This window comes from Triturus cristatus, chromosome 4_2, assembly GCF_964204655.1.
Source record: "Triturus cristatus chromosome 4_2, aTriCri1.1, whole genome shotgun sequence".
In the NCBI taxonomy this organism is placed as follows: domain Eukaryota; kingdom Metazoa; phylum Chordata; class Amphibia; order Caudata; family Salamandridae; genus Triturus; species Triturus cristatus.
This window is the reverse complement of record NC_140586.1, coordinates 206,241,801-206,258,534: the sequence shown is the minus strand read 5'-3', so window position 1 is coordinate 206,258,534 and position 16,734 is coordinate 206,241,801. Positions and strand designations below refer to the sequence as shown.

At 47.7% G+C, this 16,734-nt stretch overlaps 1 protein-coding gene across 3 annotated transcripts in view; it reads left to right on the top strand.

Annotated features, from left to right (window-relative positions):
* RANGAP1 (Ran GTPase activating protein 1) overlaps positions 1-16,734 on the top strand; it is a 368,213-nt gene that overhangs the window by 338,189 nt on the left and 13,290 nt on the right. For all 3 annotated transcript variants that reach the window (XM_085601202.1, XM_085601203.1, XM_085601201.1), the window contains one exon: positions 3,077-3,198. In XM_085601202.1, the coding sequence (XP_085457328.1) occupies positions 3,077-3,198 (122 nt within the window). The remainder of the gene's footprint in view (positions 1-3,076; positions 3,199-16,734) is intronic.

Here is a 16,734-nt window from a genome sequence, read left to right as displayed (position 1 = left end):
CATCCACCCATACCTTTACTTACTCACTCTCCCACCTTTTCATATTAATTATGAGCTGAGCCTTTGTCGGCAGAGTTGCAGACCGAAGAGGCCCATCGAGAATTTAACCCTTGCTGTAGTTCCTAAAGGAAGGGGTGGGGGTAGGGTTCACTATGCCCCTGCACATAGGCAATCTGAAAATGTGGAAATGAGTCATGCATGATGCACAGTGCCATGCCATGAGGTGACAGTGACATGTTGTTTCCAGGGCTTTAAGTGGGGTGAAAAAACTGGGGGGGTGGGGGGGTCTCCAAAGGGGGTGTTCGATGTAATTAAGGGTGTGGCTTAGAACACCTAAGCTAAAAACCTGTGCTTAGTATAGTGTACCGCATGACTGGTATTTTGCCTCTTCTGTAATTGTATCCATATATATATGATATGATACAAAAAGTAATGTTACACCTGCAACAAGCCAGAACTATTGGCTTTGTTAATGGTTGTTAGTTGCATAAAATAAAAAAGCAGCAATCATGGCTTCATTGAATATAATATTGAAAATGCATCAGTTCTAAAATGACGAGACTGTGAAAGAACTTTAGCCCCTTCTTTTTAACTACTTTCACCTGCTTCTTTTCTTGAACTGGATTCTCATCTAGCAGCATTGGCCTTTTTGCACATATCTTCCATCTGACAGAATGCCCTGCCCTAGACAGAGGCTGGGGAAGCCCAACACACGCTTTAGCAGCCCAGACTGGGCCATTGTCATTCTGTATGTGGCAATCCGCTACATACAGAATAACAAAGGACAGGATGGGGCTGCTCTTGTGCTCCGAGGAGGAGTGCTAGGCGGCCCCATCAGGGAGTTGTGGCTTCATGCAGCGGAACAGTGCTGTTCCCTGGAATGCCCAAAATTACGGACAAAACGCGTCCGTAAAAGGGATCCTCACGGACTACGGACGTGAGGTCCAAATTACGGACGGTCCGTGAAATTTATAGACGGTTGGTCACCCTAAAGAATGTATTTTTCCCCATTGACTTTACTTGAAGCAGAGGCAGTTTCAGGCGGGAGACAGTCCAAAATGAATCCATTTTTGGCTTAAACAGTCGGGATTTTCTCACCTGAATCGGGTCTATTGGCATGTATCTAGTAGTGAGCAGGGATTAACAACCTAATGCACAGGAGTAGAGGTGGGTAACAGAACCTGTACCCTGCCTTTAGAACTACCTGCACTCCCTGGCACCTGATCCCTTGGGCAACTGCTCTGGAGCTGCATAGACTGGCACCTCCTTTTTATACAATAGAAAATGGTAGAGCACATTTAATTACCCTCTCCTCAATTATTATTATTCTCGCTGAATATATCAAAACATATCACATACATGTTCAATGACACCTAATCAATGAAGAAAACACAAAAAGGACATATATCACAACATCTGTACATAACCAAAAACGAAAATTACATGACACATTAACCCTAAAAAATATATAATAATTCTCACTAGTGTCCCCCTTACAGTTCTGGGCAAACCACTTAGAGGCAGTCAAGGTGACACACAAAATACTAGTGGACCACTTGACCTAGTTCTAGTGTGACACCCTACAATTCCACAGATTACTATAATTTCCAGGCCTCCTCGTGTTGCCATACTTCTAATTTCTCAAAAGATACAAATGAATAAAACCAGAAACAGACTGTACTGTCTGGAAATGGATACATTTCACCAAGATAAGGAGCCTCTGAAAGACTTGGTTGAGCTGTGAAAGGCTCCACTGTGCCTGCCCAGCATTGTTCGCCTTTCTGTCGCACCACTTTTTAGGTTGCATTTTTTAAAGTTTAATAATCTCTTTCGATTTTGTAGGAAGCGGCACTGCTGGGTTCTTCTCTATCTTGCCTTTAGAAATTAGGTATTTTATTAAAAGCATGACGGCCTGACATGCACGTATTTCACATAATTTACTGAATATGAAAAAAAGAGCTTAGTCAATAAAGGACATGATAATTCACACCACATGTCTGGCAGGCTATGGTCTCTGGTTGCCACAATGGAGTAGTTCAAAAATGCCTGCTGCGAAAGAACAAGAAGTTCTCATGGGGTTTGCCATATGCATCCGAACTGAAATTAACCTTTAAAAAGAAGAATCTGCAATGCAATAGGTCTCGCATTTGCGAGAGTTTGAGCTATTGGCATTGTAAATTACAATGCCTTTTATTTATGAGTTTTGAAATCCTGCAAGTGGTGCGTAAACACGCACTTTGTACTTATAGTCCTTGCTTACGAGAAGCAAGGCTTTCAGTAACTCAACCTCTTTTACTGCCAGCCTTGCTTCTCGTAAGCAAGGACTAGAAGTACAAAGTGCGTGTTTACGCACTGCTTGCAGGTTTTCAGAACACATAAATAAAAGGCATTGTCATTTACAATGTCAATAGCTCAAACTCTCGCAAATGCGAGACCTATTGCATTGCAAATGCTTGTTAAAAAGTGCCAGGGAGGCACTTGCCTGGCCGAATGTGAGGGTTGACGAAAATTAAGGCGATGCAATCTTGAATCCACCTCATTCTTTTTTTGCCCATCTCTAATATGTTATTCGTCATCCTTGTGCTCTGTCTTTGTTTCCTATATCTCTTCCTGCCTTTTCCCCTTTCTGCCTCTTTTTTATTGCTTTGAGTCAAAGGTTGATGATAAAAAAAGCCCCTGTGCCCAGGGAGTGGGAGTGACGTACCCCCCGAAACCATCTGCACAAATTAAGCAGTGAGAACGCTAAACTGGTTTCTTTCATTTACAGTAACCCAGCTGGGATGAAGGTGTCGAGCAGCAGCTCATTCTTAAATGCAGGTCCTCCCCGTTTTAGGAAGTACAAGTACTTAATACCTCTCCACTTAATGGGCCGGGGCAGATCAAGTGATGCCTGTTGCAACAATGCAGTATTATTTCTTGGTCTCACAATTCCTCTCTGTCCCAGTTCTTAGTATGAACAGTAGGTGCTGCTCCTGCTTACTCCTTTGAATGCGACTGATCTTACAGCAGGGGTGGCTTACTAGCTCATGAAGCAGCTCTGGTTACTAAACAGTTCTTTCCTCTTCTCTCATGGCAGAGCGAAGACAAGGTGAAGGTCATTTCCAGCCTCTACGGTCCCTTGATGACTCTGAACCACATAGTGCAACAGGAGTACTTCTCCAAGTCGTTGGCGCCCATTCTCTTGGCCTTCGTCACTAAGTAAGTACGCAGCACAACCATTGGGCGGCAGAGGCAGTGCGTGAAGATATTCTGCGATGTGCTGTGGCCCAGCCAGGTCATTTGGATCCCTGCTTGAATTTGGAGTTTGATGTGTTGGATGTTGTGTATGGGTGGTGCAGCGGAGTCGCGTCATTCTTTTCAGTGCTTTAGAGAAAATACAGGTGAACTCTTAGTTATTTTATCTCCAAAGCCCTCCAGTGTTCATCATTCTCCTGAGTATTTTTTTTGGCCTGGCTTGGAGAGATGTCCACGGCGTTTGAAGGGTTGGCGACTAACTGCATGTGCAGAGGCTGCTTCAATGAGTATTGAATTTGTACTTGTATAGCGCTTACTACCCTTTACCAGGCAGTGAAGTGCTTTTCAGCGAGTAGCACGACACTACCCATGAGCCTAAAGTTAGTAGTCAATCCATTGGTTATCGAGGTTAGTCTTGCATGCCAAGTAAACAACTCAATGCTTTTACTCCAGTTTCTTTATGGTAATTAGTGATTTAGGTGTGGTCATTAGCGTTTCATATTTAACTTATTCTTTCAGTGTCCTTGAGGATCATCTTTTATCGGGGCTGTGCTTCTGACTTACATTAAGAAGGGAAGTCCTGAAAAGCTGCTGCTCTCATTTCATATTTCATATTTTTGCATTTCTTTTTTCTGTTATATGTGTGTAGGAAAGTACCCCTTCTTCAGATGGTGACATCCGCTTTTTGTATCTGATGCACCTTTGACTGAAAGTGTGTTGGGGGCCTGCTAACCAGGTCCCCAGCACAAGTGTTCTTTCCATAAACTGTACCTTTGTTTCACATTTGACACCACTTTAGGCTCCATGTACGTCCCTAGTAAATTGTAACCAAGGTACCTAGGGCTTTTGCAGTAAAGAGGGTCCTTAAAGGCTGCAGCATGAATTTTGCCACCCTAAGGGACCCCTCACCAAGTTCATGCAAACTGCCACTCCAGCCTGCATGTCTTGATGCAGAGAAAAATAAAGAGTCGACATGCACTCATCTGTGTTCCATACCTGCGAAACACTACATGTGGTATAGGTAAGTGATCTCTACAGCAGGCCTTACAGCCCTAGTGCAGGGTGCACTATACCCATGTGTGGGCATATCTGCGTGAGTGGATGTACCCCTGTGATATCGAAGTTCACTCTTAGATACCACAAGTGCACAGGGAAGCCATCCCGAGTACAATGGGTGGACACACATTATTACGAGTTCCCCAGTTACATGAAGGCTTCACTGTAACCCCAGATGTTTGGTATCAAACATCTCGTCTTAATAAACACACACTGATGCCAGTGTTGGACTTATTAGGAAATGCGCCCAGAGAGCACCTTAGAGGTGCTGCCTGAAAACCTACCGACCACGAGTGTTGAGTGACTGGTCTCGACCAGCCAGCCACCCTAGATACGTTTCTGACCTCTTGAGGTGAGAGCCATAGCTCTCAGAGGCTGGGAAAACAGTATTCTCTGGGCAGAGGTGTTTACACCTCCATGCATGAACTGCTTTCCAGGGTGGGAAACTTCAAAGGCACTGCTGCCTTTGTTATGCGACCAGGCGTCTCCAGATAGTGGAGATGCCCACTCCCCTCTCCAAGCCCCACTGTTTGGCGGCAAGACAGGCAGGAAAACTAGTAAGATTAGGAGGTATGTCCCACATAGGCCAGCACCACCCCTGAGCTGGTGTAGTGGATGTGGACTCTACCATTTCAATTTCCTCCATCTTGTTTTTGGACAGAATTAGCCTCTTAGGGTCAGGGTTATGCCCACTTCTCACAGGAAGTGGTCATTTAGAGGGTGTAGACACCCTTAAGGTAGCCAGCCCATTGTCACTCCCCCTAACGCCCCTAAATTGAGTATTTAGGTGGCGCCTCTGAACCCAAGAAATCTGTTTCAATTAATCAAGAGAAGGACGAACAAGAGTCACTGCCTGGCGAGAATAGCAGAAGTGCTGTGGAGTTTTGGGCGAGAAATCGCCTACAGTCTCCTTTGGAGTACAGGAGCTACTCCTCTGCAGTCACTGGAAAGCAGAGTCCGGTCCATTGTCTTTTACAGCTCTCTGGCTCAACCAAAGCCACAGATGACCAGGAAGGGGTACTCGTGCTCTGGAAGGTCAAATCTGTCTCCCCACCGAGTGTGAAGACACCAGGACCAACCAGAGCCATACAGCACCAATTCCCGAGGTGCTTGATGGCCTGCACCAAACAGCAAGAGTGTGAGTCCAATCCAAATTTCAACTGCACCATAACCAAGCAGCCTTTGAGGGATGTACGCATCACCGAAACCCACTTCATAAGTGGCCCAGCTGTCCTGATTTTGCCCATTCCAACTGTTTATCCCTAACTGCGAGGATCATCTTTGCACATCCAGCTTAGCTGACCTAACCACTCTGCACCCAAGCCACCTGGCCTGGATACCAAAGAACTGGCTGTGCTCCCTTGCGACCCAAGGCCCCTTTTGGAGCTCTCTGACCTGTCCCCCTGTGCAGCCTGTTTTCAAGTGCCCCCTTCTCTATAGAGTGCACAGCTACCAACCTCACTAACACCCTACTTCCGCCTCAACCCAGGAGGTTCCTGAAGAACTGATGGTAGTACTTTGGACTTTGGCCTACTAGGAACCGACACCTCAAAGGTGAAGCCTTGAAAGCGACTGTACTTACCACTATGCATACACGTCTTTTCTCCCCATAGGATTGCATTGTGCATAAAGGCGCACGACTTAGCACAGTGTATTTACTTGTGAATATTGCTTACAAAAACAGAATTTTCATTTGAACCAAGTTCTTGGTTTTACAATCTATATATAAAAGGAAGTGTTATTTTTCTAGTTTGATCTCTGATTGGTTCTTTGAGTGTGTCATGTATTGCCTCTGTGAGTACAACAAATGCTTTGCACTACTCTCTGAAAAGCCAAACTGCTCGCTGACACTACCACAAAAGAGAGCATTAGTGTTGTCTACTTTAGCCTCTGTAAGCCAAATGGGGACCCACTGGACTGTCAACACAGTGTACTTTTTAGTGTACTATATATAGTGTCAGCTTCCTACAATGTGCATTTAACAATTTAAAGGGATTCTTTTTTTCTCTCCATTTTAATTGTTCCACAGCTATGAGTGTGTGGTGTATGCTTTGGCTAAGTTTTTCGTTCAGATTCTTTAGATACCTCTACTAAGGCTGTTCGTTTTGTCGTCTGCCAGTTACTATTTTCCAGTAACTGTCAAGAAATCAGCATTTTTTATTTTGTAATTTTTTTTTTTATTTGATGGATCACTAAGTGTAGTTGTTTTTGGTCTTTTTTCCAAACGCTAAACAACATTAAAGAGATAATGAGAAATCATTGCGCTCCCCACCCTACAATTTTTTTATTTACGTTTTTTGTTGGCGAGCTAGGCAGTGTCGACTAATGGCACGCTTCCTCTGCAACATTTAGAGTGAATTTAACTGTTAAATTTCATTGGGTTGCCTTTTCAGTGGCAAACGTTTCTCTATACTAGCAGAGCAGTGTTACACACAATTATACTTTTCAAAACTATTGGATTTTCCAAAGCTCATGCTGTGTCGAACTTAGAACCAGTGTCAGGGAGGATGATACAACACCAGCATCTTGAGCTTCTCTTCCCATGGTTCGGTTTTCAAGTAATAGATTATCACAAAAGCTACTTAGTTGCTTTCTGAGGTCAATTTTTGCAGTGACACTGTAATCCCTGGTTACTACATGTTTAACACAGTTTTGCGGTGTAATCTACAGGATGGTATGAAATTTTGAGGCTTCATTATTTGTTGATTCACTGACTAGTTTAAATGTGCACATTAGATACTAGATGAGCATTGCTTGCTTTAGAAGCGGGGTCTGGTCCTTCCAGCTAATGTTGCTGATGTCATCTGCTTAAGTCACAGCGCCAGGATACCCGTAGGGTGACAGTTCGCGCTAAATACGTTTTTTATACACTACAATACAATACAGCTCGTATCAGAAGTGCCAGTTTCTTGTTAATGGGAGAGAATTGAGGGCTGCAAGTCCAGGAGCCATGAGATGGTAATTATTCTCTCGTAGCGTGGTGGCTCCAGTTTACTAAAGGAACCAGTTTGCCCATCCTTAGCAAATAAGCAGTTGTTAACTACCTGATCCTACTTTACTGAAAGTGTTTCTCTTCTAGCTGCAGATTCCACATCTGTTGAATATTCTTCAGGCATCAGACTGGATTCAGAATAATTTCAGAAGTAACTCTACTCACTGGTAGGCGGGGCACTGGTACCGTTCCTCTCCAGAAATGACTTGTGGAGTCTGTATAGGCGCCACTCCCATGTGCTGACATAATTTCCTTTCTTTCCATGCTACCTAACATGGATTTGGAGCTACCTCTGGTCTCTTTGAGACCCGTACATCAATAAAAATGATTTTGTTTTCAGTGTGCAAGAGACAAGTCACTTTTCTAAATGACAGATTAAGCCTTGTAAGATCTATCACAAATAAGTCTGTGACATCTACTCACCAAATGTGCCTGTTGTGCCAGTGGTCAAGCCACCACTCTTAAGGCCTGCAGTGACTGCGCGTCAATGAACCCAAAGGCCATACGTGACTATGAGGCAGAGCTTTACATTGCCAAGCACTGGAAGACTCTGCAGCAAAACCAGTCCAAGTCGAAAGTTCCATTTGAGATACAGAAGCTGTCTGAGGTTGGTCTTCGTCTGGGTAAATCGTCCAGTAAGAAGAAAAAATACAAGACATCTATGCGCGACACTGCCCCTTCCCACTACTTAGATTCCTCCGAGAAAGCGTTGGGAGCACACTATACGTCTTGATCTCACTTCCAAAGTCGTTCCACTTCGAAACTGATCCCACCACTCGTTCCAGCATGAGCTGAGTTTCTAGGGCCGTCTGCCCCACCGAAACAGATGGAAGAGTTTTGCGAGGCTATGCTCCGAGTCTTCTGATCCTTCCAACTCCATCTGGAGTGCCTGCGGGCTCCACAGGGCCGTGAGGTGCTCCACCTGGATTATCGCTGGCGGGTTCACCCTCATCGCCAGTTGAACGCTATGAGCGCATAACAAGGCTACCTCTGGCTCCAGTCTTGACTCTGGCGCCATAGTCTACTCCTGTTCCTGGCACCTTAACGCCAATGCTGACTTGATCGATGCCAGAAGACAAGGCCCCAATTGTCCTCGGTTGCCAAATTGGTGCCAGTTCGACCTTGACTAAGGCTGCGCCTAGCCACCATAGAGGCTTCGCTTCTACTTGATTTGATTTCACAACTACAAATGTACACCATGCATTTCTGTTCGACACAGATTCAGGCAATGACTATGATGCAGTGATGACATTGGCCCACCATATCGTGAGGAGAATTAGTATGATGACCTGCAGGAGTCTAGTGGTGTTGATACCTCTCCTGAGTCAGGGCTCTTCACTCCCCCCTAGACCTGCCATTGAGGAGAGTGCTTCCTACTCCATGTCAATGTGTAGGGCAGCCCAAAGTCCTTGACCTCCAGCGCACAACCTTGGAGGTCAAGACCACTGTTCTTATGATAGTTCTTCAGCTAGGGGAAATCTACTGAACTCCTCTTTTCTTTTAACGAGGCCCTTACGGATACCTTGGTGGGGTAATGGACCTAACCTTGCTTTGGCCGTCGGCCAACCGTCAAATTGCAAGATGCCACTGTCATGCATTTCTTTCGCAGCACCTCTCATCTGAAAGCTTGGGGGTGCAGGCGTTACCAGGTAAAACTAACCAACACATGTCCTACTACTCCCCCGATAGGGAGTCAAAACGGGGGGAGACATTCGGGAAGCGAGCCTTCTTGTCCACCTAATTGGTGCTTCAGTCTATAAACACCAGCTGTCTGCTGGGGTGTTTTTCCCATACCCTTTGGGAATCAGTGGCTCAAGTCCTCCGAGTCGTCCATGAAAATCTGACAGTTCTCACCCAGGCCATACATGATGGTCATGACACAGCCAAATTCATGATTCATTGTGGCTTGGACACCACCGACTCCATTGAGAGGGCCTTTGGCACAGGTTATGCTTGTCTGTGTTACACCGTTTTTTCAGGCAATATCTAAATAATCGACCCTCATAAACATGACGTTCTACAGGACTTTCATGTTTGGGGACAAGCTAGACTAAGTTCTTGTGTGGTTCAAAAAGAGCATGGCCACTTCACGCTTCCTAGGGTTATCGCCCCACCTCGGCAACCACATCGGCCCTACTGCTCCTTTCGTAGTTTTGGCAGATGTCCCCACATCACCATCCAGTCCAACCCCCACAAGACACCCAGGAGTATCACATGCCCAACGCCCTTACAGTCAAGGCCAATGAGCCACCTCCTGTAGCCCCGCAGTCAAAACCCCTTTGAAGCACGGCCACCTGTTGGGAGGTAGGATCTGCCGATTGTTGCCGGGTTTGCTGGACATAACATCAGATAGGTGGGTCCTGTAAATGATTTAAAAGGGTCACACCTTAAACTTCCTTATCACACTGCTGCACCTTCCACCATTCTGCCCCGATTAACGTAGGACTATTTGTCCATTTTGCGGCAGGAAGTGCAAGTCCTTTTGGTCACAGGGACTATCGAGAGGGTGTCAGAGCCTGAAGCAGGCCGTTTTTGTTATTCCTGCTACTTTCTGGTGCCCAGGAAAGACTTCGGCATTATTAATATTTTAGACCGGCTCACTCTCAATGCCTTCCTCAAGAAGAAAAAATTCTAAATGCTCAGTCTGGCCCAGGTCTTGTCAGACCTCGACCCTGGAGACTTGATGGTCAAGTTGTTTTCTGTGCTCCCCTTTGGTCTTACCAGTGCCCTTTGGATGTTCACAAATGTGATGGATGTGGCAGCAGCACAGCTTCGGAAGTCAGGGGTCCCAGTCTTTCCCTACCTGGATGATTGGCTATTTAAGGCTTGGCACTCCCCAGGCAGTCCTCAACCACCTGCAGACTATTGCAAATCTCCTTTCATCTTTGGGGTTCAATATGAATGTGCCAAAAAGTCACACCTGACTGCTTCTCATACACTCCACATCATCTCAGCCATTCTGGGCACTGATCAGTTTCATGCCTTTTCCCTGGGAAATATTCAAAGACATTCAGGCTGTGATTCTCTATCATTCAGCCTCTGTCTTGGATTGCAGTGATGTAGACTCAGGTGACGTATGCTGGCTCTACAGTGGGATCTGAAGGCTCAGTGGGCCCAACATCAGGGTACTCTCTCCTACCATGTGCAAGGTTCAGAGGAGACTTAAAAATATCTGCAGTGGTGGTTACTAGACCACGCTTTGGCCAGTGGCAGGTGCTCACAGACACCACCACTGCCATGCAATAAATAGGGCGAGGCGGGCTCATGGACCCTGTGCCAGGAGTCCATTCTTTTGGAAATGGCTTGACCACCAAGGAATCTTTCTGGTGGCGAACCACCAGGCAGGACCATTGAATGCCAAGGCAGGCGAGCTGAGCCATTGGTACCTAGCAGTTACATATGGAGGTGGTGCGGCGCTGTTTCGCAAATGGGGAAAACCTTGGCTGTCTGTTCCCCACTGCAGAGAATGTACCATGTTAGTACTTCTGCGTGTTGCAGTTTTCAAGGCGTCTCTCGCTCGGGGACATGTTCTGCTTTGAGTGAAACTTATGACTCCTATATGCCTTTCTGCTGATACCATTCCTGTCCCGAGTTCTCAATCAGAATTGATAGGGCCCTAAGTCTTCCTATTGGCCCCCGACTGGGCACGAAAGTACTTGCTAAACTCCTTTAGCTTCCCGTTAGTGGAGCACAGCCACACGGTGGGAGGCAGGATCCGTTGATTCTTGCCAGGTTGACAAGGCCATAACATCAGGCAGGTGGATCCTGCAATTTGTTCGGAAGGGCTATGCTCTCCCATTCAGTTCTGCACCACCACACTTTCCACCGTCTCCCTAATAACTAACTGAGGACCAACTTTTTGTTTTGCAGCTAGAAGGGCATGCTCTTTTGGCCAAAGGAGCTATCGAGTGGGTGCCTGTGCTGGAAGTAGGACGTGGTTGTAATCCCTCTATTTCCTGGTGCCCAAGAAAGGGTGAAGCCCTCTGGCCTATTTTAAAACTGTGCCTTCTCAACACTTTGCTCTGGAAGTAAAAATTCTAAATGCTTACACTGGCCCAGATCTCATCTGCCCTAGACCCTGGAGACTGGATGGTAGCGTTGGACATGCAGGACGCCTATATCCATACACCCGTCCTGCCGACCCACTGGTGTTACCTGTGGTTTCTAGTGGGACAGGAGCATTTGAAGTTTGTTGTGTTCCCTCTTGGTCTCACCAGAGCCCTTTGGTTGTTCACAAAAGTGATGGCGGTGGTGGCAGCACACTTTCGAAGGTTGGGGGGGGCCAGTCTTCCCCCGGTCTTGACGACTGGCTGTTGAAGAAAGGCTTGCACAAGGCAGTCGTCAATCACCTCCAGAGTATGGCAAATCTCTTGTCTTCTTCGGGGTTCAGAATCCATGTGCCATGTGATTTTTTTCTCCTGGTGTGGTAGGAATGGAATTGAAGAAGGCTGGCTTCAAGCTCTGCGGTACCTTTCATTGCTCTATGCCGGTGACGGACCCACCTTGTATGCCTCTGGTGCCTCGAGCACGATCACGACCCAAAGGCATGTTCCAATTGCCTTGCCTTGGACCCGAAGGCCTTGAGGGAGCTATCCCTCAAACTCCTGGTGGCTCGACGTGCGATGATATGACGATCCAGATCCCGGTTGAGAGGAAGGTCCCGAGAGCGGTCATGTAGTCCAAGAAGCTCATCGGACACCAAATCACAGGGTCATTTGGGAGAAGTTTAGACGCATGAAGAAGTTGAAGTGTGCTTCGACTTTGCCTCGTCCGTCGGCAGAAGAGACAAGAGAACCTCAATCGAGCCCTGGCTCAGTAAGTGCCTGGGTGGGCTCCGAGCCTCCTTGGGTTTCCGGGAGCCAGAGCGTTCCCCACCCCGCCAAGTTTTATGAGGCTATGCACCCATATTTGGGCAGCCTGTTCCCTCCAGCACACATTTAGGCCCTGTGGATTCAGTAGGGGCCCTTACTGGATCTATGCCGGTGGCTACAGCGCCATACAGGCCGCAGGGATCCACAGATGGTTCCATGCCTTTGACCGTCACCAGTCCCGAAAATCCCAGTGCCACTGACATCTCCATTTAGATTCCCGACACGGAGCCGGAGGGCTGTCACTCGACTCCGGTGCCAACTGAAGCTATGCCTTCCAAGCCGGAACCTGAACCCTATTCCTATGGACTAGGACTTGGGGACGAATGAGAGGGGTCACCGGAACCTTAGGACTACCCGCCATATGACTCCTTGGACTGGTGTGAGGATCTGGGTGAAGCCAGTGGACTGGACGCTTCTCCAGATACTGGCATGCTTTCTCCCCCTACGGTGGCTACGGAGAAGGAAGCTTTATTTTCAATGATGAAGTGGAGGGCAGCAGAGGTCCTGGGCCTTATTTGCAATCGGTGGCAGTCAAGACTAATGTCTTGATGAAAGTGCTTAAACCGGGAGCGTCCCCTTCCGAATTGCTTCTCCCATTCAACAAAGCATTTACTGATCTCCTGCTTAGGACCTGGTGCAAGCCCAGCACATGGGCACCTGTGAACTGGAAAATTGCCCACGACCACCCCGCTCCAAGGGACTCAAATTCCTCACAATATACCCTACCGTGGAGAGCTTGGTGGTCCAAGCCTCCACTAGGCATGGATATCCTGGCACATTCCGAACTACCCCGCCGATCAGGAATCCAAGAGGCTGGACAATTAAGGCAAGAACATGTTTTTTTTCCACCAGCCTGGCATTGTGGTTGGTGAAAAACGCTGCTTTTGGCCCACTATTCCCATGCTCTGGGCTACAGTTGCGCAGGTGCTGCCTACGGTCCCGGAGGAAGCTAGTGCCATGTTCCCCCTCAGGCTGTTGCTGACGGGAGGGATGTGGACTAGATACCACAGATAATAGGCAATCAGTTTTTGTCGACAGTGGCCTTGCCTGGCCACACCAGGCTGTGGACTATTGGCTTTTCTGAGGATGTCCAGTCATCACTCATGGAGATGCTCTTTGATGGCTCCCATCTCTTCGGAGACACCACAGATTTGGCGATGGAGAGTTTTAAGGACAGCAGGGCTACGGCCAGGTCCTTGGGCGTTTCTGTGGCCCCTCATCTCTGTCCGCCTTTTGCTCCTTTAGTAGCCAATAAAGGGATGTACATCTGCGTCCTTACCTGCCCGACCACCGCGCTGTGCAAGCTTTCCAGTGTCTGCATGACCGTGGCTGTAGTTCCTACTGGCCCTGTGGGTCGGGTAGCCAGCAGTCTGGTCAGTTCACAAATCCCCCATCCTCCCCCAGCAGCCGCAGCCTCCAAAACCTCCTAGTCTGCCTGTTTACCATCATGGGCACCCAGTGGGCAGCCATGTTCACCATCACCTGCCCCACTGCCAGTCCATAACATCGAACTGGTGGGTTATGCAGATTGTCCAAAGGGGCTACTCCCTCCTCTTCGAGACTTCCCGCGCTCCACGCCACCTACTTATGACAGGCTGACGGAGGATTACCTATCTCTTCTCCGCCAGGAAGTGACAGCTCTTTAGGCCAAAGGAGCCAAAGAGAGGGTGCTAATGCCAGAAGTAGGTCTTGGTTGCTATTCCGCTATGTTTTAGTGCCCAAGAAGAACTGATTCCTTCGTCCTATCCTCGGCCTGCACTCTTTCAATTTTTTCCTCAAGAAGAAGTTCAAGATGCTCACTCTTGCTCAGGTCCTTTGTGCCCTGGACCCAGGAGACTAGATGGTAGCATTGGACTTGCAGAATGCATATTTCCACATTCCCGTCCTGCCTGCCCACATGCATTGTCTGAGGTTCACAGTGGGCCACAAGCACTTTCAGTTTGCTGTGCTCCCTTTTGGCCTCAACAGCGTCACTCTTGTGTTCACCAAGGTGATGGTGGTGGTTGCAGCTCATCTGCAGATATCAGGGGTGCCAGTCTTCCCCCTATCTCTGCGACTGGCTGTTGAAGACGGGACCTGATGATGGGGGCAAACAGGACAGCAGGGCCACTCTCAATGATATTGATGTCCCTCGTCGGTAGGTCTGTTTTGGCTGCGTTGGTGTCCATACTAGACACTTCAAAAGTCTTGGGTGCTGCAAGGGCTCCAGTACCCAGGTTATTAGTGCTTGGGGGGGTGTACTGGATGGTCTAGTTGCTCTAAACTCAACTCGCTGGGCAGATAGGACTGACCTCTGTTAGCCACAAAGACCTTCACCTCGGGTGCTCCTTCCAAGGTGGACCTGTTGGTCAGCAGAACTGTGTACCTGGCAAATGCGGTTGGTGCCTGCAGACTGCAGGGAAGTGGCTCCTCCACTTCAAGGGAAATGCTGACTAGGTGGCAAAGTGCTGGCAGCCCTCCAAGGCTTTAGGAGGATGTACAGTTGCTGAATGAGTGGGGTCTTTTCAATTGTCGGGACAGCAGCAGGCAGGCAGGGTTTTGTGCCAAATCCAGGGCTGGTCCACCGTTTTTGAGTTTTTAGCTCTTTGTCCTTCTATTCCCAGTAGGCGAATCTGAGTTACTAGTGTCAGGGTACCACCTAAATACTAAATTTAGGGGCATTAAAGGGAGTGTAAAGTAGTAGCTAATGGGCTACCTACCCGTGGGGTGTCTACACCCCCTCCCTATATGACCACTTTCTGTGGAGAGTTTGCATACACCGGACCCAAAGCTGCTAGTTAAATTAAAAATAAGATGGTGGAACCCTTCTTTCGCTGTTTATTTCAGGTAGACTACCTTAGAGATGTGACTAGCCCGAGGGTCAACACACCTTCTGACGAGCTAATTTTCCCACCTGTCCTGGTGCCAAATGGGCCTCAAGGCGAGGGGGGTGATATCTCCCAGGTCTGCGGGAAGCCAGGGTCAGATATCAAACGCGGCAGAGCCTTTGAAGCACCTGGCCTTGATATGCTAAATCACCAGCCATCCTGCTGGAGGAGGTGTGAACTCCTTCCTCCGGAGCAGGCATGGTTTTTGGCCTCTGAGAAGGGGGTCAGAAACTGGTCTGTGGTGGCAGGTTGGTTGCTACCAATAAGCCAGCACACCAAGGGACTAGTAGGAATCCCGGGAAGGGGCACCTCTAAGGTCCCTCTGGGTGCATGTCAGGGCAAATCTGATACTGGCATCAGTATGGATTTGTCAAGGCGAGGTGTTTGATACCAAACACCATCATTTTCAGTGTAGCCATCATGTAGCTGGATAACTCTTAATGACCAGTGCTCAGTATATATACTTAAGACGGCTTCCTGAACACTTGCAATGTCGTGGCAATACAACCAGACATCACAGGAGCATATCTGCTCATGAAGATATGTCCTCACATATAATATAATGCAACCCTGTGTTAGGGCTCTAAAGCCTGCTGTAGGGGTGTCTTACATATAGTATGTGCAGTTTACATGAGCATGTCACACAGGGAGTGTGCCATGTAGTGTTTTCAAAATGGTTTGCATCAATTCACGCAGCCTGCATTTTCAGGCTGCATGCAATTTGTGTGTAGGTCTCTTAGGGTGGCATAATACATGCTGCAGCCCTTAGGGACCCTCTTTAGTACCCATGCATTTGGTACCATCTACTAGGGACTAAGGGCCTTGCAAATTGTGGTTAAATTAGACATTTACTTTGTTTTGAGGGAAAGAGCACAGAGCCTGGTTAGCAGGGACCAAGTTCACTTTCAGTAAAAACAGCATCAGTAATAAGTCAAAAAGTGGGGGTGGTCATGTCACCCCCACCCCAACCAACTAAAGGGAATGAGACTAACCTGTCCCCAAGAGAATCTTCATAGTGTAAGTGGAAGAACCTGGAAATGCCATCCACATTGGCATGGTTAGGCCCAGGGCCTGTAGAAAGATTGGACACCTCAGCAGTTTTGGATTTTCCCCATTCAATTGCATTAGCCATCTGAGAGACCTGTGGTCAGCTTGAACAAGGAAGTGAGTCCCAAATCAGTAGGGTCACAGCTTCTACAGTGAGCAAACCGCAGCAAAGTCTTTCCTCTTAATGGCACTCCAACGCTCTTCTCTGGGAAGTAACTTCCTGCTAATAAAAACAACCGGCTAGTATTGGCTGTTATCGTTGGTCTATGATATGACTGCTCCTATTTCAGGCTCAGAGGCCTCAGTCTGCTCAATGAACTGCTTTGTATAATCTGTAGCTTTTAGAATGGGTGCTGAGCACGTTGCTTCTTTCAGAGTGTCAAAAGTCTTTTGACAGCTCACTGTCCAGTTTACTTTCTTCAGTTGCTTCTTTGACGTCAGTTCAGTGAAGTGTACTACAATAGTACCATACCCCTTCACAAACCTCCTGTAGTACCCAATCTGAAAGAAACACATTAGTTAGATTCCTCACCTTAGAATATCCCCAGGGGTCAGACTGGATCCGGAAGATTTTTCGTCAGCAATACCCCTTGCGCGTCGCTAGGCGTCGTCTGCGGCTCCGCGTCCGTCGTCGGCGTCGTGCGCCGGAATGACGTCGTCTGAGTAC